Here is a 25,594-nt window from a genome sequence, read left to right as displayed (position 1 = left end):
CAGTCTTCATTCTTGAGTACTTCTGTCTATGGCCTTTATTTTTTGGAACCATTGGAAATTCACTTCCTTTTAAAACACAAAGGGAAAAAGATTTTTAAAAATCCCGAAATACAGCTCTGGGTTTTTTCGAGCCAGCTTTGTATAATTCAAATAACATGGGTATTTAGATTGAGTGGCTCCAGAACCAGCAGCCACATCAGCCCTCTCCCAGGCTACCCATTCCTCTTCCATTTCCTCCAGCCAAGATGTGGAGAAATGAACCCTGGTTTGTGTACAGGGTGTTAAAAGTCCCACATCCATGTTAGATATGCTCTATCTTAGTATTGATTCCTCCACTCAATTTATATTCCTCTTTTCATTATGGTTCAAAACTGTCGCTTTTCACTTTTGATAAATATGTCAAAGATGCCAAATTTATTGCACAATTGAGAATGCACTAATTCATTTGGATTCCTCATTCCTTCATTTCCACTACAGCCGTCCTCTCTCTATAGTGCTCCAGTTACAACAACCAAGAATTACAGGGTTGGTATGATATGTTGTATAATTCATTAATCTTATCATAGACAAATTTCTGCAACACGTATCTATTAATAAAAATGTGTTTCATGCAAATGAATTTATCTTTCCTTCTTTAGGCATCTTCTAATCTAGGCACTGGCCTAATTCGAAGCCAAAGTTTGGTTGGTATACCATAACTGCATGGCCTATAGATAGAATGTTGAAGCATTGTAGTTGCACATAGCAATAATAGCTTGTTTTGCAACTGAGAATTTGTTTGGCCATATAAGTTCTCCAATTTCTCAGTAAAATAGTCACAGTATATGATAGTATAAAAAGATTTTCTGTGATGATTAGCATTGGCCAGTGATATAATTGCATTTTTGAAAGCCATGCCTGTTGCAATTAAACATATCAAGTGCTGTATTAATGCTTTATTCTGCATTATAAACCAAAAAAATATTTGAACAGGAAGCTAAAATATTTCTTAGCGCAAAAGCTTTTGGATAACATTAAACTTGATATAATGTATAGATTCAGAGTAATTCGTACTGCAAATGAAAGAAATGCAAGCTTAACCTGCATTGATTATGTCGCATTTGCAAAGAAAACTCAACATTGGGCCAGTCAGAATTAATGTTGTTGCCTTTTACTCGTAAAATGGCAAGAAAGTGGCATCCCTGCATTGCAATATTGTATGTAGTGATTTTAAGCTTGCCCTATAGTTAGGTAGAAGCTCCTTAACAGGCCCACCTCTCTGATCGTTTAAATATGAAGTCAAAACAATTTCAAGGCTGGTTCCCCAAATTGTTAACTGTTGTAGAAGTATCCTAGAGCAAATATAGTTAATTGAGCTTATTGAGGGTTATGCAGAGGTGGGTTGATGTGCAGGCTTGGGGTCCGTGTTCACTGACTCCAGGCAAATATGGAACCCCCATGCAGTCAACAGAAAAATTGTTACAACTGCTGAATGAAAATATTACAGTATTCAGAAATGCTATCAGAAGGAGACAAGGCAGAGTTGTGTTTTAATGGAGGAGGTTAACGGGCGGGAGGGAGATGATGGAAGGGATGTGTGCCGTAGGGTAAACGTTGGTGCCCAAGTTTCCAAGAAGTGTTATTCTGGGTTTATAATAGAGGCTGCACTATGAAACTGCTTTGTTGTACTATTGAGTATTGAAATATGAAACCATGTAATCTCCCTTATTTGTTAAAATTTCATTTCCAATTGAACACTCAATAGTTAATCACCTCCTTGATCTACAGCTCCATGAATATCAGCAAAGCAATACATCAACGAAAGTAAAAGACTTAGGTTTGTATAGTCCCTTTCATAATCTCAGGATGTCCTAAAGTGCTTTACAGTTAACTAATTACTTTTGAAGTGTAGTCACTATGATGTCGGAAATGTGGCAATTTGCACACAGCAAGCTCCCACAAACAGCAATTAAATAAACGACGGATCATCTGTTTTAGGTGTTGGTTGGAGGATAAATGTTGGCCAGGACACTAGGAGAATTCTCCTGCTCTGCTTTGAATATTGCCTTGGAATCTTTCATCTCCAGCTGAAAGGGCAAATGGGCATCTCTTTAACATTTTAGCTGAAAAATGACACTTCTAACAGTGCAACACTTCCAGTATTGCACTGGAATGTAAGCCTAGACTTCATGCTCAACCCTGGAGTATTACTTGAACCCACAACCTTTTCTTATCAGAAGCGACGGTGCTACCATTGAGCTGCGGCTGATGTCCAATTCAAGTGAAAAGGCATTAAGTGAATGGGAAAGCAGAAGTAATTATATCTGAATTTCAGACAACTCAATCCAATTTAAAATCAGCACAGACACTAGCGCAGAAAAATTTCTTGGGATACAGCGAGCTGAATTTTTGTTCTGGAGTCGGGACCCTGACGGGTGCATTTCCAGGTCCCGTCACCCTGTCACGCGGTGCCTGACACCCTGTCACGCGGTGCCTGACACCCAACACAATTTTTAACAAGCAGCCCAAATAATGGCCTAACCCCAGAAGTGAAAATTGAAGGAATGGACAAGTCCTGGAACAAATGAAAAGATTCACATACCTTGGACAGATTATCACTGATGATGGGAGATGTGATTTGTGAGATCCAAAGGAGAATTGAGATGGCCAAGAATGGCTTTGTCAGAATGAAGGACATGTTAACATCACAGAAATTGAACCTGAGTCTTGGGAAAGGAACACTGAGCTGCTACATTTTGTCATCTGTTATATGCTTCGGAGACATGGAAAACAAGCTAAGAGATTATTGATGAGCAGAATGCATTCGAAATGCAGACAAAAAGGAGGATGTTCTGCATATCCTTGGCAGACAGATCAGTGATGTGCTGGAAATGGCTGGAGAAAAGAGGAAATTAGTGCATAACATCAAAGAGAGAAAGATACAATATTTTGGTCACATCATTAGAGCAGGGACAATTATTGGAAGGAAAGATCAACAGAAAATGTCGGAGGTGGAAGCAGAGGAGAAAATGGATGATTGATATGATGGACTGTATACAGTTGACCTAAGCAGAATGTGTAAGGGCAGTGCAGGACAAACGGAGGTGGAGATCCATGGCAATCAACTTCCTGGGAAGACGATGACACCAACCAACCAACCAATGAATGAAATAGTTGCCAGGGTGCTCACTCACTGGCTAGTTAAGGATGGCAGGCAGTCTCCCAAGGCTGGGGGACAATAGGAGGTCTTCCAGCACTGAAAAATTGGCCGCCCTACTGCCAGAGGTGGGCGTTGCTGTTGTACATAGGAGCGAGAGGGCACCTTACGATGGAGGTGCCCTCTGCAGAGCTTCTATAAATTTTTAAACTTGAAACAAAAATGCTCCAGCTTCCAGGCTTTCACCATGGACAGGCAACCCCTCCATGGGACGTCCAGTGGCTGCAGCTGTGGCTCGATGGCTATGGCAGCGGAGTATGTGGGTGTCTCCTAGTATGATGGAGTGCTGCTCCTACCCTCAGGTCAGCCACTGGGAGGCCACCTCCATCACTCAGCTGTGTTTTGGCCTCAAAACGGCCCCGCATGCCAACTGTAAAGTTCCACCAGGTGTCTACGGAGGAGGTGGCATTGATCAAGGAGTCAATTACTGCAGTAAGGAGGGATGATATCTTAGAAGGTTCCTTAAATGAGGCCATATGAGTAGAATTAAAAACAAAAAGGGGGAAATCACTTTGCTGGGAGTGTACTACAGGCCTCCAAATAGTCAGGAAGAGATAGAGGAACAGATATGTAGGCAAATCTCAGACAGGTGTAAAAATAGTAGGGGATTTCAACTTCCCCGATATTAAATGGGATAGTCTTAGTGCAAAAGGCTTAAATGGGGTGGAATTCTTAAAGTGCATCCAGGAGAGCTTTTTGAGTCAATACATCCTACATGAGAAGGGGCAGTACTGGACCTCATCTGAGGGAATGAAGCCGGACAAGTGGTAGAAGTGTCAGTGGGGGAGCATTTCAGGGATATTGACCATAATTCTAAGATTTAAAGTAGTTATGGAAAAGGACAAAGAGGGACCGGAAATAAAGGTACTGAATTGGGGGAAGGCTGATTTCAATAGGATGAAACAGGATCTGGCCAAAGTGGACTGGGAACAGCTCCTTGTCGGAAAGTCTACATCAGACCAGTGGCAGTTGTTCAAAAAGGTACTAGTGAGAGTTCAGGGCCATCATGTTCCTGTAAAGGTGAAGGGTAGGACCAATAAGTCCAGGGAACCCTGGATGTCTAGGGATATAGAGGATTGGATCAGGAAAAAAAGGAGGCTTATGGCAGATTTAGAGGGCTGAAAACAGCGGATGCCCGAGAGGAGTATAGAAAGTGTAGGCGGTACTTTAAAAAAGTAATTTGGGCGAAGAGGGGGCATGAAAAAACACTGGCGGGCAAGATAAAGGAAAATCCCAAGGCGTTTTCTAAGTATATTGAGGGCCAGAGGAGAACCAGGGAAAGAGTAGTCATTAAGGACCAAAGTGGTAATCTGTGTGTCGAGCCAGAGGACATAGGTGAGGTTTTAAATGATTACTTTTCATCTGTGTTCACTCTGGAGAAGGACAATGTAGGGTCGAGATCAGGGAGGGGGATTGTGATATACTTGAACAAATTAGCATTGAAAGGGAGGAGGAGGTATTAGTGAGCTTAAAAGTGGATAAATCCCCAGGCCCAGATGAAATGTATCCCAAGCTATTATGTGAGGCAAGGGAGGAGATTGCAGAGGCTCTGACGCAAATTTTCAAATCCTCTCTGGCCACAGGAGAAGTGCCAGAGGACTGGAGGACAGCGAATGTGGTACCATTATTCAAGAAGGGTAGGAGGGATAAACTAGGTAATTCCAGGCCAGTGAGTCTAACATCAATGGTAGGGAAACTATTGGAAAAAATTCTGAGGGACAGGATTAATCTCCGCTTGGAGAGGCAAGGATTAATCAAGGATAGTCAGCATGGCTTTGTCAGGGGGAGTCATGTCTAACAAATTTGATTGAATTTTTCGAGGAGGTGACTAGGTGTGTAGATGAGGGTAAAGCAGTTGATGTAGTCTACATGGACTTCAGTAAGGCTTTTGATAAGGTTCTGTGTGGGAGATTGGTCAAGAAGGTAAGAGCCCATGGGATCCAGGGCAATTTGGCAAATTGGATCCAAAATTGGCTTAGTGGCAGGAGGCAGAGGGTAATGGTCAAGGGTTGTTTTTGCAATTGGAAGCCTGTGACCAGTGGTGTACCGCAGGGATCGGTATTGGGACCCTTGCTGTTTGTAGTGTACTTTAATGATTTAGACGTGAATATAGGAGATATGATCAGTAAGTTCGCAGATGAGCCGAAAATTGGTGTCGTAAATGGTGCGAAGGAAAGCCTTAGATTACAGGACGATATAGATGGGTTGGTAAGATGGGCAGAGTAGTGGCAAATGGAATATAATCCTAAGAAGTGTGAGTTGATGCATTTTGGGAGGACTAACAAGGCAAGGGAATATACAATGGATGCTAGGACCCTAGGAAGTAGAGTGTCAGAGGGACTTTGGTGTGCTTGCCCATGGATCACTGAAGGCAGCAGCACAGGTAGATAAAGTGGTTAGGAAGGCATATCGGATACTTGCCTTTATTAGCCGAGGCACAGGATATATGAGCAGGGAGGTTATGATGGAGCTGTATAAAATGCTAGTTAAGCCACAGCTGGAGTACTGTGTACAGTTCTGGTCGCCACATTATAGGAAGGATGTGATTGCAGTGGAGAAGGTGCAGAGGAGATTCGGCAGGATGTTGTCTGGACTGGAGCATTTCAGCTATGAAGAGAGACTGGATAGGCTCGGGTTGTTTTCCTTTGAGCAGAGAAGGCTGAGGGGGGACCTGATTGAGTTATATAAAATTACGAGGGGCATAGATCGGGTAGATGGGAAGAAAATTAGCGGAGGTGTCAATAACCAGGGGGCATAGATATAAGGTATGGGGCAAGAAGTTTAGAGGGGATTTGAAGAAGAATTGTTTTTACCCAGAGGGTGGTTGGAATCTGGAACACACTGCCTGGAGGGGTGGTAGAGGCAGGAACCCTCACAACATTTAAGAAGTATTTAGATGAGCACTTGAAATGCCAAAGCTTACAAGGCTACGGGCCAAGTGCTGGAAAATGGAATTAGAATAGATAGGCTTGATGGCCGGCACGGACATGGTGGGCCGAAGGGCCTGTTACTGGACTAGCACACCGGCTGGCCCACTCACCTCCAGTTCCACCCCCGCCCCCATCTTGGACTGTCTTGATCAAAAAACAATTTCAGATGTTGGAAATAGAGAGGGGCTGTCAGCATCTGTGAAGAGAATGTATAGCATTGTCCTAATCCCTTGTGAGATCAGTTCACTGTTCATATCATTGCAGACTTATACATAGAGCTGAAGGTATTCATAATTCATGGCAGTTGTTCACAAAACTATCACCGAATGGATTCTTGAATTGGGTTGTAGAATGTATGTTGTTAATGACCCTACTTTGTTGGACAAAAGCCAACAGGAAAAGTTGGATCCATTTTGCCTGTCCTCAGGCCCAGGCCAATTTTCAAGGCTTCTCTTGAAGCAGTCTGTCAAGTGCTTACAAATTCATTAGAAGGTTGCGAATTCAAGCCACACCATGGACTTCGATATATAATCTAGGTTGGCAATTTAGTGCAGTTTAGTACAGAGTGAGAACTATGTTGTTAGGGATACTCTTCAGCTGAGACATTGAACTGAGCTGATCAGCTGAACATAAAATCCTATGGCAGAATTCCAAGAAGAGTACGGTAACCTGACCAACATTCCTTCCTGCATAAGAGCAGTGCTTTCACATGTGTGCTGACAACACACAGCTTGACCTCACCACTACCTCTCTCGACTCCTCCATTGATGCTAAATTGTCAGACTGCTTATCCAACATCCGGTACTCGATGAACAGAAATTTCCTCAAATTAAATATTGGGAAGACTGAAGCCATTGTTTTTGACTCCCGCTCCAGACTCCGTTCCCTAGCTACCAACTTCATCCCTCTCCCTGGCAACATTCGTAGATTAAGCCAGTCTGTTCGCAACCTTGGTGTCACATCTGACCCAGAGATGAGTTTCTGACCTCATATTTGTGTCATCACTAAGACCGCCTATTTCCACCTCTGTAGCTTTGCTGCTGTATCAGCTCCTCTGCTTCTGAAACCCTCGTTTTATGCCTCCATTACCTCTAGACTTGACTATCCCAATGCACTGCTGGCTGGTTTCCCACATACTACCCTTCGTAAACTTGTCCTCCAAAACTCTGCTGCCCATGTCTTAACTCGCACCAAGTTCTGTTCCCCTATCCTCCCTGTGCTCATTGACTTACATTGGCTCCCAGTCAAGCAACTTAATGATTTTAAAATTCTCATACTTATTTTTAAATCCCTCCATAGCCTCACCCCCTCCCTATCTTTGTAATCTCTTCCACTCTCACAAGCCTCCAAGATATCTCTACTCCTCTAATTCTGGTCTCTTGTGCATGCCCAATTTTAATCGCTCTGCCATTGGTGGTCATTCCTTCAGTTGCCTGGTGCTTGAGCTTTGGAACTCTTTTCGCATCTCCACCTTGCTTTCCTCCTGTAAGACACTCCTTCATACCTACTTCTTTGACTGAGCTTTTGGTCATCTAACCTAACATTCCTTATGTGCCTCGGTGTCATATTTTTTATAATGTTTCTGTGAAGCACCTTGGGGCATTTTATTATGTTTAGGGTGCTATATAAATATAAGTTGTTGATTTTGCTGTGCATATGTTAATTGCTGCAATTGCCTATCTAACAACCTTAATAATTAATTGATATGAAAGATTTATGGATGTCCTGAGGGCCTGTTACGGCACTATGTGTATATATACAATATCTTTCCTTATCTCATTCCATGTATTTTTACCAAGTCTTGATCAAACAGAGAGAAGCGCTTTGATTGATTGTCTTCTGCTCCAAGCTGACCTTAATATTTAGTTGTTCGCTTTTGACGTCAAGCATTATATTGTTTCATATTTTTTTTTTCCTATTTGGGGGTGAAATAAATGATTTATCAATGCTACCTGTGTAAATGTTCTTGATTGCATGTGTTTCAGTTTCCATATTCAAAGTTTTTGCCCTTGAAAGCTGCTCCCTTGTTTTCCTAACATGATGCACTTTGGAGCTTTTCCCCATGTTCAGGTTTCCTCTTTGTTTCAGCTCGATCCCTTTTGCTGCCTTCTCTGCGCAATGATGAGGTGTGGTTCAGAACCAGGACCTTTGCACTTTGGTTGGATGTAAACAACAACAAAAACTTCAATTTATATAGCGCATTTAACATGGTAAAACACCTCAAGGCGCTTCACAGGAGTGTTATCAAAAATTTTTTGACACCAAACCACATGAGATATTAGGGCCAATGACCAAAAGCTTGGGTATTGAGGTACACCTTAAGGAAAGAGAGGTATAGGGAGGGAATTCCAAAGCTTATGACGTTGGCAGATGAAGGCATAGTTGTCATTGGTAGCATGATGAAAATTGGAAATTATGAAAAGGCCAAAGTTGCAGGAGCGCAGGTATCTCTGAGGATTGTAGGGCTGGAGGAGATTAGAGATGGGGAGGAACAAAGCCATGGAGGGATTTGAAAACAAGGCTCAGCAGTTTAAAATCGAGCTATTGCTTCTCTGGGAGCCAATACAGCTCAACAAGCTGCGAGGTGATGGGTGAACAGAACTTTTTGGGAGTTAGGACGCAGGCAGCAGAGTTTTGGATGACCTCAAGTTTATGGGAGGCTAGCCAGGAGAGCTTTGAGGTAGTCAAGTATAGAGGTAACAAAGGCATGGATGAGGGTTTCAACAGCAGATGAGCTGAGGCAGGGACAAAGTCGTGCAGTGTTATGGAGGTGGAAAGAGACAGTCTTAGTGATGGCGCGGATATGTGGTTAGAAACTCATCTCGGGGTCAGATACAGCACCAAAGTTGCGAGCACTTTGGTTCAGTTTCAGACTGTGTCCAGGAAGAGAGATGGAATTGGCCACGAGCAAACCAAATTTGTGACGGGGCCCCAAACCAATGGCTTCGGTCTTCCTAATATTTAATTGGAGGAGATTTCTGCTCATCTGGTACTGGATGTTGGACAGGCAGTCTGACAGTTTAGGAACAGTGCACATATGGAAATTGATGCTGCGTTTTTGGCTGATTTTACTATGGGAAAGCATGTCGCTGAGAAATAGGTAGATCTTTGGAGGATACCAGAGATAATGGTGTGGGAACAGGAAGAGAAGCCATTGCTGGTGATTCTCTGGCTACAACTGGATAACTAAGAATGTAACCAGGCCAGTGCAGTCCCACAAAGCTGGGGGATGGTGGAAAGGCATTGAAAGAGGATGGTGTGGTTAGCTGTGCCAAAGGCTGCAGATGGGTTGAGAAGGACAAGGAGGGATTGTTTACCTTTGTCACAGTCACATAGGGTGTTCTTTGTGACTTTGGCAAGAGCGGGTTCATAGAATCATAGAATGTCTACAGCACAGAAGGAGGCCGTTTGGCCTGTTCTGTCTGTACTGGCCCTCTGCAAGAGGAACTCACCTCGTCCCACTCCCCGGCCTTTTTCCCATAGCCCTGCAAATCTTTCTCTGCAGATTATTGTCCAGTTCTCTTTTGAAGGCCTTGATTGAAACTGCCTCCACCACACTTTTTCAAGCAGATCCTAACCACTCGCTGCATAAACAAGTTCTTCCTCATTTTGCCTCAGGTTCTTTAGCCAATCACCTTAAATCGCTGTGCCCTCTGGTTCTGGATCCTTCAGCCAGTGGCAACAGTTTCTCCCTTCCTATTCTGCCTCATCATTTTGAACACCTCGATCAAATCTCCTCTTAATCTTCTCTTTTCCAAGGAGAGCAGCCCCAGCTTTCCAACCTGTCCACGTAACTGAAGTTCCTCATCCCTGGAACCATTCTTGTGAATCTTTTCTGCACTCTCTCTAATGTCTTCACATCCTTCCAAAACTGTGGTGCCCAGAACTGGACACAGTACTCCAGTTGAGGCCGAACAAGTCTTTTGTATAGATTTATCAGAACTTCCTTGTTCTTGTACTCTATTCCCCTATCTATAAATGCCAGGATCCTTTAAGCTTTATTAACTACTTTATCAACCTGCCCTGCAACAGTCAATGATTTGTGCACATATCCTCCTAGGTCCTTCTGCTCCTGCAGCCCCCTTTAGAACTGTACCCTTTAATTTATATTGCCTCTCCTCGTTCTTCCTAACAAAATGAATCACTTCACCCTTTTTTTGCATTACATTTCATCTACTTGTCTGCCCATTCCACCAGCTTGTCTGTGTCCTCTTGAAGTTTGTCACTATCCTCCTCAAAGTTCACAATACTTCCAAGCCTTGTGTTATCTGCAGATTTTTAAATTGTGCCCCATATGCTGAAGTTTAGGTCATTAATATATATCAAGAAAAGCAGTGGTCCTAGCACCGTACCCTGGGGTACCCCACTATATACCTTCCTCTAGTCTGAAAAACAACCATTCACCGCTGTCACTCAGCCAATTTCGTATCCATGCTGCTACTGTCCCATTTATTCCATTGACTAATTTTGCTGACAAGCCTGTTATGTGGCACTTTATCATGGCTTTTGGACATCTACATCAACCGCATTACCCTCATCAACCTTCTCTTACCTCATCAAAAAATTCGAACAAGTTAATTAAAACACAGTTCAACACTGGCAGTGAGGATTGGAAGGATTCAAGCATGAATTTCTGGGAAAGTTGTGCACTGATTTGGGAGGCATCATGTTCAAAGACTTTCAAGAGGAATGGGATGTTGGAGATGGGGTGTTAATTTGCAAGGACAGAGGGGTCAGCGACTAGATTTTTTTTGAGGATAGGGGTTATGATAGCAGCTTTGAAGGAGAGAGAGGGACAGTACCTGAGAGAGAACTATTAAATCAATCAGCTGACATGGAAACCAGGATGGGAAGTTGGGTGGACAGAATGCTTGTAAATTTTCAAAGGGACAGTTGCCAAAAGTGTGTGTTCCCTTTCACCTCATTTCTTTTTCCATCTCATTCCTTTCTTGTCTTCTTTCATTTCTCCTCTTTTTTTTCCTACACTCTGTCTTTTCTCCTGTTGCTGCTCTCCTTTCTCTGACATGTTCCCTTTTGATGGTGGAGAATTAATTGAGCCTCTCTAAAATGTAATAATTGAAGTTGGTAATGCAATATTGCTTCTTTAAACCAATAATAGAAAAAGTAAGAAGGAAGATTTGAACTTATAAAGCACCTTTTCTTGACCTTTAAATCCCAAAGCTAATGAACACAAAGTGAACCGTCAGTAAAGCACTCTTGAATTATAGTCACTGTTGTAATGTAGGAAACAATGGCCAGTTGGCATAGTGATTGGTAATGACCAGATAATCAATTTAGGTGTTGGTTAAGGGATAAATATTGACCAGGAGGTAACTCCCCTGCTTCTCTGCGAATTACTTAGTTGGGATCATTTGATCCCACCGAAGAGGGCAGTTGGGGCCTCGCTTTGATACCTTAACCAAACGGTGACCCCTCAGACAGTGAAACACTGAAGTGTCAGCCTAGATTATGTGCTCAAATCCCTGGATTGGTATTTGAACCTGCAATCTTCTCTGATTCCCGAGGCAAGAGTGCTACCAAAGAGCCACGGCTGATGCCCAGTGGACCAATTGGAGCACAAAAGCAACTAGTTTTTCTGTCTTTGACTGTGGAAAGTAGATTCATTCAAACTTTGCCACACATTTATTAAGGCAAAATTAACAGGATGAGAAGCAGACTTTAATGGTGCAGTAAAATTTGGAATGCTTGTTTTTTCTTAGCCCACCAAACTAATAAAAAATATAAACCATTTTTATAATACAATTATAGCTTGTTATGAAGCTCTGACTTGAGGTGGTTTGACATTTTATCAGAATGTGCACAAGTTCTAAGATATGCTGAAATATTTGAGAAATTTAGATCTTATAAAGCTTATACTTTGTTTACTAGTTTGTAATCAGAAATTGGTAGTTTTGCTGCTGTTGACCTGTTTGGCTGAATGCTGAATAAAGGCTAATTTCTCAAACAATTAAGCATTTGACCCATGCTTTATGTTTGTAGGTGTCATTGTGTGATGAGGGACTTTACAGTCACAATCGGAGATATAGCTCAAGAACTGTAAGTTTCCTGCAATGTGTATGACACTTTAAGAGAAAAGGTTTTGGATTACAAGACAGCATCATTCTGCTTGTAACATCCTGGGTTTTTCCCCAGCCATCTGAATACAGCTATTCTTCCAGAGCAAGCTCAGTACACAACAGCCCAATGGTAAGAATAGTGTCTGAGCATGTTGAATGATTTCCAATTTATGCATGATACTATTGTTGATTGAACTCACGATGCAAAGCCTGAGGTGCCGCAGCAAAAATCTTGACTGTACACACATGTACTGTACAGTTTTGATTTAAAAAAAAACATGAAGGATAAAATGAAAATTTGTTACCAGTACTAAGAAACTGTTGAGTTGACCTGCTGTATAATCGTGCTTTTTTTTTACATAAAAACCCATACATGCTGAGTCATCACAATAACAATCTAACAACTGCATGTGAAGGACCTGATGTGAACTACTCTAATATAACACTGGATACTGACCATGCAGTGCTAGAAATCTAAACACCAAAGGTAGCTTGAGTACAGTACAGTCGAAGAAAATCATTGCTATTGCCATGTACTGTATTACTGTTACCAAATTACCAGTTATCTGTTTATATTGCTGTACACAAATTCTACTACCATGAAATTTTCCGACATTTAAATCTTGCTTGAGGGTTTCCTGTGTCAAACTGCACAGAGTTGGGCTCCCCTGGTCCACTGAAGAGCTGAATAAATGACAAGAAACGGAGCTGATCCCAGAGCAAGCCCCAGCTGCAGCACTGCATCTGCAGATTATCCATCAAGTACAGACTGACTAAATCTGCATCATAGTGGCTCTCTTTCTCTCTTCCCCACCTCCCCCCCACCCCCACCCCCACCCTTTGCCTGCCCACACTCTGCTTCCTACACCTGTCAGCCTCCCTCCTCTTCTGCCCATCCTCTGGTCTCCTCCCACTGGCATCTCTGCTCTTCAGACCCCACCTTCCTTTGAGGAGTGGGGTGATGATGGCAGATTTGAAGGGGAGAGATACAGTCCCAGAGGAACAGTTAACAATATCGGCTAACCTGGGGGTCAGGAAGGGAAGTGTTTTTTTGGCAATTTGGTGATAATGGGGTCGAGGGACAAGATATGCTTGGAGTGTGAATGTACTGGGATAGAGAAAGATTGAGTTCAAAGCTAGGGCAGGGTGGAACCTTGGTGGGAGAAGAGGAAATAGGTAGACGCAGAGGCATCTAATTGACTGGTCTTAATTTTAGCCCCAAAGAAATCGGAGTTCTTAACACTTGTTGGACTTGAGGGCAGGGGAGAGGGGTTTCAGAAGACGGCTTTCTGCATTCCAGGATGATTCTGGAATCGTGAGCAGCTTTGGCACAGGAAAGCAAGACCCGGTACCATTTTATGTTGTCCAGCTAGGTATGGTGATAAATGGCTAAACCAGTTGTTAGCCATAAATGTTTAAGTCTGCTTCCCTTGGACTTAAGGGAGCGGAGATGAGGGCCATACTGGGGAAACAACCAGGGTGTGAGAGTAATGGTTTTAGTGGGGATAAGGTGAAGAAGAGTGTGTGATTGAGGAGATCAGTAACTGCAGAAATATCGTGAATGGAGGACCCACAGGCTAGATAGTTAGAGATTTGAAAGTGCTGTTGTAAGTAACTTCAGAGAGTTTCTTCCAGGAATGGACACGGAAGGAAGTATGGTTAGAAGAGGAGAAGGATACAAGGAAGTGATGAGGGATGACCTTGTTTTTGATGGACATAATGGGAGTAAACAGGCCACACAAGATGGCAAGGTCGAGGGAGTGGCCGTGAATATAGGTAAGGGAGTTATATGGAGGGAGAGATTAGGGGAATATCTGAGGGCATGAGGAGTTGAGATGGAGATTGATATTACTGAGGATGCGAAGTTATTTGGTGCTGAGGACGGAAAGCAGTGACGATATCATGGTAAAGATATCATGGTATTTGGATGGGCAATATTAAACAAGGATTTTAATGGAGAGGCAAGAGAGATGGAACAGAGAGATGCTTGGAGGAGGCAAAAGTGCGGAAGGCATGGGGTGGGGGAAGTGTGATTTGGTGATGAGGGCCACACCACCAACTTGGTTGGCAGGACAAGTAGTAGAAGTTATAGCCAGGTGGGGAGGCTTCATTAAGGGAGAGGATGTCATCAGCCAAGTTTCTGTCAAAGCTATCATGTTGATACAATCATCCACAATAAGCTCATAAATGCTAAGGGCTTGTTCACAAGTGGTATTCTGGATGGAGACAAGAGGAGTGGTGATGGCTGATCCACCACAAGAGGCCACAGGGTCAGGCCTTCGGCCATTTTGGTTAAGTTAGCCCTCTTAAAATCTGGGACCAGCATTAGATTGGCTGCAGTTTTTAATTGGCAAAAGATTAATCTAGACTGTGTTCAGTTTACTATGTTTGCAAGATGCAATTCATGTCCCTGGTCTTCTCCAGTCGTAACTTTGGTGATTGTAAGCATGCGCTCTTCCTGAAATCAAGTATTAAAAATGTGATTGATCATGTATTTCAACTCCAAAGCAGGAGTGATGTATAACAGCTCCTCAGACCCTGATCTCTGTACTTTGTTGCTCTGTAGATGGAGAGCTTATCCATATTTGATAGAGTGGTACTCTGGAGACTGACTCCTCTAAGACTTTTTCTTTTATTTGTAATGAGAGAGGAATCTTGGCCTACCTTCTCTATATTAAGTGTTCAGTCCACCAGTGAAGAACCTGTGCTCCGTTATCCTTTTAGAACATCAGGAACTCAGCGCATTACAGAACTATTTCTACTTGGAGTTGTACTAAACTATTTTTACTTTGAGTTGTGTAATTGGAGCATAATTGTTACTTTTTGGTTAAACTTGTGCATTTTATTAACAAGGTTGGATTTTTTTTTTAAATGAAGGACTTACACCTTATTTGCAACACTGTGCAATTTGTGTCTGAGTGAAAGAACTGCAATTTCTGCAGTCAAGGCCTGACTTGTGATCTGCTTTGCTGAAGTTGCAGCAGCATGACACTAGTGCCACGAGGTTCATGTCATCAAAACTTGTTTCATAGTTTATTTACTTCAACTGTTCATAGAATTCAGACGATGAAACAATGAGCACTGTGTCCCAAGATAGTTTCAGCCGCGGGCGTCGTGACAGCGTGGTGAGTTCTTAATGCATTTCGGAGTGTGTTGTCTGAGCCTTGGCTAAAAATTGGTGACATTTGGAATAACGTGGTAAAGCTTATTGCTGTGTAGTTCCTTTTCAGATTACATTTCCTTTCATTCAATCAGCAGCAATACATATAAAACCGTGTAAATGAAAGGAAAACATGGACAGGTACATGTTTAGATAATACCCTTGATCAGGACTCTAAACTGAAAGATTACAGACATTTTAGTAGGGTTGGGATAAATATAGATGCAATACCCAAAAGATTCTTCAATCACAGAATAAGTTAATGGGTTAAGTGACCTGTCACTTGCTTAACGAAAAAGCTAAACATTTTATGATAACTGAGGCTATAGAAAGATGTTCACGAACATGCAAATAGCTGATCAATAAGAGGCCCATGCTAAAGACGAGAGTAAATTGGGGCGAGAAAAATGACGATATGGGTCTGAAGTAAAAACTAAAAATGCTGATTTGAAGACTGGCAACTTCACATTCTCGTTGTAAAGTTGTGTCACTGGACGTTGCTAATAGACTTGATTGGTTTAAAAAGCACATGTTTCTTCAAGATAAACATTTTGTTTATTGAATTGCTTGCATCTGTTTTAATGGCATTTTCAATACCCTGTACACCTCTAGAGAATGGGTTGTGCCACCATTTGTTCTTGATTTTGTATGTTAATATTTTCAATTTAGCTTCAAATCTGCTCTGCCATTTCAGGTTTGTTTTCCAATTCAATTTAAAATGCTGTTATGTACTCATGGATTAGTTCATTCATTGATCATGCCAGATATATGCTTCTCTGTGGAATTACTATTCTAATCTGCAAATGTAACTGTTAAGATGTGGGTCAAGGAGAACTGGTTGAAATGCACGAAAACCTGTTGGATGGGCCATGTAGTAATATTGCTGCTTGTCCTCTTATTCAACCCTCCAGGCTGCAGGGAGAGTTATGGTAGCACACAGGAGGAGATCAGAAAAATCCAATTCAAGTACAGCATTCCAGGCCCTTTGCTTAAAAATCAAGGGAGAAAGTTGCTGTTGCTGATAGGTTAGCAGTTCAATGCAATGGTGAGAATGCCAAATATATTAACTGAAACTGAAAGCAGTCAACCATACAACTATACATTTTGCCCTTGGATTATGTCTATGGAGGCCATCTTGAACTCTTCAACACAAAAGCAAGAACTTGTGCGTTTCATGACCTCACAGCCTTCACAGCCAGTGAAGTATTTTGAAATGTAGTCATAGTTGTCATGTAGGAAATGCAGTTCATTTGTACACAGCAAGGTCCCACAAACAGCTAGGAGATCAGTGATCAGGTAAACTGTTTTAAAGGTCTTGGTTGAGGTATAATTGTTGGCCAGGATACCAGGAGAACTCCATTGCTCTTCTCCCTATCGTACAATACCATCTTTTACATCCACCTGAGAGGGCAGATGGAGTCTCCGTTGAACATCTCATCCAAACACAGCAGTTAAGAAATTGGATTGTGTAGCTACAGTTTTTGAGGCAATAAACAGACACTGAAGGGAACAGTGCGGCATGCAATGTGTGTGCACTCATTGTGCCAGGTATATGCCACGCACTGTATTGATTAGTGTCCTGTAGTTGTCCAAGGCGCCTGCATGAAACCAGCTTTTGGCAAATCACGGGTCTAACGCTTATTTCAGGCCTCTTGGGGCCTGAAAGCAGCATGTGCCATGCTGGGGTTAGTTCCCTCAGACACAGAGCAGCCAAGCCAACTGTCTTTAAAGTTGTTGCTGGATGCTTCCAACAAAAGATAGGTAGTACTCTGAAGCATCTTGGGATGTATTTCTAGTATACAGCTGTGATAGTTTATTTTGTATCATTGCCTATTGGTACCAGTACATTAAATATGCCTGGAGTCGTCATAGCAGAAACTAAGACCAGCTAAATATGGAGAGGGATATTGCTGGAAAAATAGTGACCATAGTGAAAATAGAAAAATGGTTGTGCTTTTTAATAGTTTACCTATTGACATATAACAATGACTGTATGTATCAGTATACACTCTTGTAGTCTTATAATAATGCTGCCTCTGGTTTAAAGCCTCATCTTGAGTCGCTGTCTTTCAGGGTAAGTATACTTCATGTTACTCTCATACCGCCAAACATCACTTGCAAAACCTTAAATTGCCATGAGTCTAAAATATGTCCACTTACTTACTTTTAGAATGTTCTGTATCCTTTATTTGTTTTTTTTTAATCCTGTTTAACTTCTCATTTTCTCTGCAGTCCTCTGATTTTTCTGATCACAGCGGGTCGATAGCTGACTATTTTAGCCGTTCAAACCGCAGGGGAAGCGTGGTCTCAGACTTGGAAACTATTACTGCCCCTGATCTCTTTAGCGTGAGTGAGCTCATTGCACTGTGTCGTCTGCAGTTAATTCTCTAGAGGTGGCTGTGCCGAGTACATTATTATAATGTTTGTTAGTAGTCTCTGGTAATGTTGTGATTTAATATTCATATATTCAAATTTGAATTTTGTGTACTGAGCTCTGAAGTACTGACCTTTTAGAAGAAGTTAAAATTGTGACAAGGCAATAATTTTAAAAATGCATGCTTGTGCATGGTCTTTAAAAATAAATGAACTTTCAGTGTTGACATTTTGTGTGACTTTTTGCATAATTAACTTGATATAGAAAGACTTGAGAAACCTGTGTTTGCATGCTTAAGAGATCTTTAAATACTGAGCACATGGATATTACATTGTCTTTATATGGAGAACTTGTGACCTGTTGACATAATGACTTTTTCTGTTCACTTTGCATTATCCATGCTTATGAGTATAGTAATTGTCAAAGGTTGAAGCCAGGTTTGTCATTTCACTAACTCTATAAGCTAGACAGTCAAATCAGGCTATCCATCTTGGGTATATTAAGTTTGAGGGCAAGTGTAGGAAGGGTTATGGCTGCTTTTTGTGTCCACTGGCACTGATTTCATTTTACTGCACTGTCTTGACACAATAAGAACTTGTTCGGTGTATGTATGAAACAGGGTGCATGCAGGCCTTCTGGTTTTATATGTTGCGTTCTCTTACAGCTTTTGATCCTGTAAATCCTAATCCTGTTATGCATACAATCTGATTTTACCTTCACCTTGAGTACGTTATTAATTAGCTAGCACCAATCTTTCCTCAGTTGTGTTAGCAGTTTCCTTCAATCCATTTGCTGATTCCACACAGACGTGGAGTGTCTATATTAATATTGAATTTACTTGGCTGTTGTTTTTCTGTAACTTGATCGCTCTATTAATTCAAAGTTTGCTTAGCCATCATAAGCTTTCGTTTTATTTTTGTGCATTAAAGAGGTTGCAGGATATTGCCAGCAGGTGGTTGTTGCTTTATAAGGCTGGCCAAAACAGAGGGGAGTGGAGAACACTACAATGTAAACTATGTACAAAAATGCAGTTGATGGTCTTGGTAGAAGTTTTAAATGTTTTAAAACAGTGGAAAGGAGTGGCAAATGCCAAATGAAAATCAAAATTCATCACCCATACATTATAAGAAGGTGTTGGAAAGACTAAAGAGTAGAAAAGTAGCTCGAGAAAGAGTTTTTTTTTATTTGATTCATGGGATGTGAGTATCGCTGACAAGGCCAGCATTTGTTGCCCATCCCTAGTTGCCCTTGAGAAGGTGGTGATGAGCTGTCTTCTTGAACTACTGCAGTCCCACAGTGCTGTTTGGAACAGAGTTCCAGGATTTTGATCCAGCGACAGTGAAGGAATGGCGATATAGTTTCAAATCAAGATGGTGTATGGTTTGTAGTGTAACTTGCAGATGGTGTTCCCACACGTTGGAAGAGGTCACAGATTTGAAAGTTGCCGTTGAAGTAGGTGTGGTGAGTTGCTGCAGTGCATCTTGTATATGGTACATCCTGCTACCACTGTGTGTCAGTGGTGGAAGGAGTGAATGTTTAAGGTGAATCGGGTGACAATCAAGCGGGCTACTTTGTCCTGGATGGTGTGGAGCTTCTTGAGCATTGTTGGAGCTGCACTCATCCAGACAAATGGAGAATATTCCCTCACACTCCTGATTTGTGCCTTGTAGATGGTGGACAGGCTTTGGGGAGTCAGGAGGTGGCTTACTCACTGCAGAATTCCCAGCCTCCAACCTGTTCTTGTAGCCACAGTATTTGTGACTGCTCCCTTTCAGTTTCTGGTCAGTGGTAACCCCCGGGATGTTGTTAGTGTGGGATTTTGCAATGGTAGTACTACTGAATGTCATGGAGAGATGGTTATATTCTCTCTTGTTGGAGATGGTCATTGCCTGGCACTTGAGTGGCATGATTGTTACTGCCATTTATCAGACAAAGCCTGAAAGTTTTCCAGGTCTTGCTGCATTTCTACACAGACTGCTTCAGTATCTGAGGAGGTGTGAATGTTACTCAACACTGTACAATCATCAGCGAACATCCCAGCTTCTGATCATATGTTGGAGGGAAGCTCATTGATGAAGCAGCTGAAGATGATTGGGCCTAGGCACTTTCCTGAGAAACTCCTGCCTTGTCTTTTGCACTGACTTTCTGGGCTTCCTCCATCATTGAGGATGGAGATGTTTTTGAAGCCTCCTCCTATGATTAGTTATTTAATTGTCCACCAACATTCATGACTCACTGTGGCAAGACTGCAGAGCTTTGTTCTGATGCATTGGTTGTGGAATTGCTTAGCTCTGCCTATAGCACGCTGCTTTCGCTGTTTAGCATGTAATTAGTCCTGTGATGTAGAATCACGATGTTAGCACCTCATTTTCATGTATGCCTGGTGCTGCTCCTGGCATGCTCCCCGACACTCCTCATTGAAGCAGGGTTAGTTCCCTGGCTTGATGGTTATGGTCGAGTGAGGGATATGTTGGATTATGAGGTTACAAATTGTGGTAGAGTAAAATTCTGCTGCTGCTGATTGACTACAGTGCCTCGTGGATGCCCAGTCCTGAGCTGTTAGATCTGTTCTGAGTTTATCCCATTTAGCATGGTGGTAGAGCCACACAACGTGATGGAGTGTGTTCTCAGTATGAAGACAGGACTCAGTCTCCACAGCGACTGTGCGTTGGTTGCTCCTACCTGTACTGTCATGGACTGTTGCCTCTGTGATTGGTGAAGAGGTCAAGTAGGTTTTTCCCCTTGTGTTGGTCCACTCACCACCTGGCACAGGCCCAGTCTGGCAGATATGTCCTTCAGAACTCGGCCAGCTCAGTCAATGGTGGTGGAACCAAGCCACTTGGTGTTGAAGTCTCCCACCTAGAGTACATTCTGTGCTCTTGATGCTCTCAGTGCTTCATCCAAGTGGTGTTCAACATAGAGGCGCAGTGGTTAGCACCGCAGCCTCACAGCTCCAGCGACCCGGGTTCGGTTCTGGGTACTGCCTCTGTGGAGTTTGCAAGTTCTCCCTGTGACCGCGTGGGTTTCCACCGGGTGCTCTGGCTTCCTCCCACAGCCAAAGACTTGCAGGTTGATAGGTAAATTGGCCATTGTAAATTGCCCCTGGTGTAGGTAAGTGGTAGGAGAATTGAGGGAAGATGGGGATGTGGAAGGGAATATGGGATTAAGTAGGATTAGTATAAATGGGTGGTTGATGGTCAGCACAGACTCGGTGGGCCGAAGGGCCTGTTTCAGTGCTGTATATCTCTATGACTCTATGAAGTGAATGGAAATCAGGGGAAAACATTCCAGTGGCTGGAGTTATAGCTAGCTCAAAAGAAGATGGTTGTGGTTGTTGGAGACAAATCATCTCAGCCCCAGGACATTGCTGCAGGAGTTCCTCAGGGTAGTATCCTCGGCCCAACCATCTTCAGCTGCTTCATCAATGACTTTTCTCCATTATAAGTTGAGTAATGGGGATGTTTGCACAGTGTTCAGTTTCTTTACAATTTTTCAGATAATGAAACAGCCCGTGTCTGTATGCGGCAAGTCCTGGGCAACATTGAGGCTTGGGCTGATAAGTGGGGAAGTAACATTAGTGGGGAAATTACCTTGCCTGGCACAAATGACCATCTCCAACAGAGTCTAAGCACAGCACCTTGAGAGGCAATGGCACCACCATGGTTTAACCCCCATCAACAACATCCTGCACGTCACCATTGTTAAAATCCAGGAAGCTTATTGCGGAAGGATGATGCTGGAGCCTATCTTTGTTTGGTTTTGCATTTATTGTACATAGGAAAATGGATTACAAACAAATGACTCCTCACTCTCGACCTCCACCAGTTTCATTAAGTGTCTCCTTATAAGTGCTCAAGTAAGACCCCAATTAACACTCCCTTCCTAACAGCACTGTGGGTGCACCTACCTCACATAGACTGCAGCGGTTCAAGAAGGCAGCTCACCACCACCTCCTCGAGGGCAATTTGGGATGGGCAATAATTGCTAGCCTAGCCAGAACGCCCACATCCCATGAATGAATATTAAAAAAAAACACCCCCACCTGCATATAATCAAACAATTGATGTGCAATTAACAACCATTGGCCAGAACTTTAACTGGATCAGACACATAAATACTGTGGCTACATTAGCAGCTCAGAGGCTGGGTATTTTGCAGTCTGTAATTCACCTTCTGATACCCTAAAGTCTTTCAACCATCTACAAGGCACAAGTCAGAAGTGTGGTTGGACTTGCCTGGATGAGTTCAGCTCCAATAATACTCGAGCTCGACACCATCCAGGACAAAACAGCCCATTTGATCATGCTATTCACCATCTTAAACATTCACTCCCTGCATTACTGGCGCAACATGCCTGCATGCTTGTAACATCTTCAAGATGCACTGCAGCAGTTCACCACGGTTTTTTTGACAGCACTTCCCAAATCCACAACTTCTACCACCTAGAGGGACAAGGACAGCAGCCGCACAGGAACGCCACCACCTGCAAGTTCCCCTACAAGTCACGCACCATCCTGACTTGGAAATATATTGCCATTCCTACATAGTCACTGGGTGAAAATCCTGGAACTCACTATCCAACAGCACTGTGGAACTACATATATTACACGGACTGCAGTGGTTCAAGAAGACAGCTCATCACCTCCCTGTCAAGGGTAACTATTGATGGGCAATCAGTGCTGGCCTTGGCAGTGACACCCACAAGCTGTGAAATACAATACATCAGGAGTACCTCCCTGGTGTTTCAATAGTGTAGAGTGACCATATGACTCTGTTTTCTGGACACAGCCCCGAGATGAGGTACTGTGTCCTCAGGCAAGCAACTTTCTTGGAAGAGTCCGCAGTTCATGAAACTTGTCTCCAATTGAATACCCTAGCTACCAAATGCAGTGTGGGTTCAAACCAGGAGACACGTAACCCTGAACTTCCCTGCATTTCAGTAAAATGGGCAGTGATGTGGAGTGGGATGGATTCTGTTTTGATGAGATATCCTGTTCGCAACCAATAGGAAAGGGACTTGTGCATGCCCCCCCCTCCCCCCACTGAATCCCCAGATTGCACGCAGATTTCCTGATAGTCAGTTGAAAGAAAGAAAAAGCCTCTAGGCTAAAAGTCTGAGTAACGGGCTGTTGGTAACTAGACCAATGAGGAGTGGCCAGAGGGCCGCCATGTAGGTGGTGGAAAAGCTTTGTGAAGTCAAGAGGTGAGTCACTTATTGCAGCATACCCAGTCTCTGACTTACTTTTGTAGCCGCAATATTTATATGGCTAGCCCAGTTCAGTTTCTGTTCAGTGGAGGACCCCCCACCCGGATGATGATGGTAGGGGATTTGATGATAGTAATACCATTGAATGTCAAGGGGAGGTGGTTAGATTCTCTCATTGGAGATGGTCATTACCTAACACTTGGGTAGCACAAATGTTACTTGCCATTTATCAGCCCAAGTCTGAATGGTGTGCAGGTCTTAGTGCATGCGGGCGCCGACTGCTTCATTATCTGAGGAGTTGCTAATGAAACTGAATGTTGTGAAACCATCAGTGAACATCCCCATTTCTGACCTTTTATGATGGAGGAAAGGCGATTGATGAAGCAGCTGAAGATGTTTGGGCCTAGGACACTATCTGGAGGAACTCCTGCAGCCATGTCCTGGGGCAGACATGATTGGCCTCCAACAGCCACAAATATTTCCCTTTGTGCTAGGTTTGACTCCAAACAGTGGAGAGTTCCCCTGCCCCCAATTCCCATTGACTTCAATTTTACTGGGGCTCCTTGATGCCACACTCGGTCAAATTCCACTTTGATATTAAGGCCATTCACTCCCACCTCTGGAATTCAACTCTTTTGTCCATGTGTGAACCAAAGCTATAAAGCCGAGTAGCCCTGACAGAACCCAAACTGAGCTTTGGTGAGTAATGCTGCTTGATAGCAATGTCAGCAACACCTTCCATTGCTTGGCTAATGATTGAGAGTAGATGAATGGAGCAGTGAATGGCCAAATAGTATTTGCCCTGCTTTTTGTGGACAGGGCATACGTGTGCAATTTTCCACTTTGTCAGGTCGATACCACTGTCGTAGCTGAAGTGGAACAGCTTGGCTAGAGGTATGGCTAGTTCTCAAGCACTGCAGGTGGAATATTATTGGGGCCCACGGCCTTTGCTGTGTCTGTTGCACTCAGCCGTTTCATGTCATGTGGAGTGAATTAAATTGGCTGAAGGCTGGCTCTGATGTTGGGGACCCCAGAAGGAAGCAAAGATAGCTCATCTGCACAGCACTTCTGGCTGAAGATGGTTGGAAACATTTTAGCCTTGTCTTTTCATTGATGTGCTCGGCTCCACCAGCATTGAAGATCGCAGTGTTCATGGAGCCTCCTCGTCCTGTTAGTTGTTTAATTGTTGTTACGATCAGGAGAGGAGAGGTCGAAGGGCTCCCCTCTTTTCCCTATCCATGTTTGACCACAACCGGTTTATTTCTTTAAGTGGATATACTTGCCAATTCAGTGAGTGTTTAACTGTTTACGCGCCGTGATCTTAAGAAAAGCCAATCAGACAGGTTTTCTTGAGTTTAACAAAGCAAGAGGTTAGCTTTATTGTATTTAAACCAATCTAAGTAAAATAATAAAATACACCAACTTTCTTGCTCGCTCTCTCTTTTTCTCTCTCTCTCTCTCTGTCTCTCTCTCTCTGTCTCTCTCTCTCTGTCTCTCTCTCTCTGTCTCTCTCTCTCTGTCTCTCTCTCTCTGTCTCTCTCTCTCTGTCTCTCTCTCTCTGTCTCTGTCTCTCTGTCTCTGTCTCTCTCTCTCTGTCTCTCTCTCTCTGTCTCTCTCTCTGTCTCTCTCTCTCTCTCTCTCTGTGTCTCTCTCTCTCACTCACTCACTCTCTCACTCTCTCACTCTCTCTCTCACTCTCTCACACACACACACACACGCGCAAAAATAGGTTACAAAGTGGGGAAGGATAGATTGGTCAAATTAGAGTCCAGAGAAATAAAAGGAGTATACAGTCGGTGGAGGTTGGTGACTCTGCTGGCTTCAGGCTGAATTTGGTGGTCACGTGACTTTCTTTTGTTCCTGAGGCTTCTGATTTGTAGGCAAGGGTGGCTGATTTGGTGGTTCTCCGGCTTCCGGTTTGAAGATGTGGATGGTGGATTCGGTGGTTCTCCGGAGGCAGCAATGCAGCTGATTTTCTTCAAGGGGGACTTTCTCAAAACTCTTTAACAGCACCCTCAGGCTTAAGTAATTAAGCACAGTGAACATTGATTGGTAAACAGACTAACCCAATCAAACACAGATCAGTTAAACCACTGAACTCTACAGTCTGCAGCAGGGGTTATGCCTCGGTGATCACAGCCCACAGACAGAGTTTGAAGCTTGCAACATTTGAGTGGTTCATCTCCACCAGTTTAATATTTAGGTTTCAACCTTCCAAGTGGTATTCAACATGTAGTACTGATCAATCACTTGAGCAAAGGTAGTTAGTGATAATCAGCAGGAGGTTTCCTTGCCCACGTTTGACCTGATGCCGTGAGATATCATGGACTCTGGAATCAATGTCGAGGACTCCTAGGGCCGCTCCCTCCCTGTGCTGCCACCTCAGTTGGGTCTGTCGTGCTGGTGGGACAGGACATACCCAAGGATGATGATGAGTCTGAGATATTACCTGAAAGCTATGGCTGTCCGACTGTTGTTTGACTATTTTGTAGGGCAGCTCTCCCATTTGGCACAAGTCTCCAGATGTTAATGAGGTTTGAAGGATCGACTGGGCTAGCTCTACCTTTGTTGTGCTTGAGTTTGGTGCCTCCGTTGATGTTGAGTGATCCTTCCAGTTTTATTCTTAAAATTTTTCATAGTGGTTTTGGTAA

General features: G+C 43.1%; 1 protein-coding gene across 5 annotated transcripts in view; it reads left to right on the top strand.

The window, feature by feature from the left end:
• Nucleotides 1-25,594, top strand: part of lrrfip2 (leucine rich repeat (in FLII) interacting protein 2) — a 235,164-nt gene that overhangs the window by 143,619 nt on the left and 65,951 nt on the right. For 3 of the 5 annotated variants that reach the window (XM_068032276.1, XM_068032279.1, XM_068032278.1), the window contains exon 7: nt 17,596-17,709. The exons of 1 other annotated variant lie outside the window; for it this stretch is intronic. In XM_068032276.1, coding sequence (XP_067888377.1) covers nt 17,596-17,709 — 114 coding nt within the window. Of the gene's footprint in view, nt 1-477; nt 526-638; nt 684-12,126; nt 12,184-12,279; nt 12,334-15,259; nt 15,329-17,595; nt 17,710-25,594 lie in introns of all 5 variants that reach the window. One more of the 5 variants, XM_068032281.1, reaches the window with a different exon arrangement.

Source organism: Heterodontus francisci, chromosome 5 (assembly GCF_036365525.1).
Source record: "Heterodontus francisci isolate sHetFra1 chromosome 5, sHetFra1.hap1, whole genome shotgun sequence".
NCBI lineage: Eukaryota > Metazoa > Chordata > Chondrichthyes > Heterodontiformes > Heterodontidae > Heterodontus > Heterodontus francisci.
The sequence above is the reverse complement of the archived record's forward strand: the minus strand, read 5'-3'. Positions and strand labels throughout refer to the sequence as shown.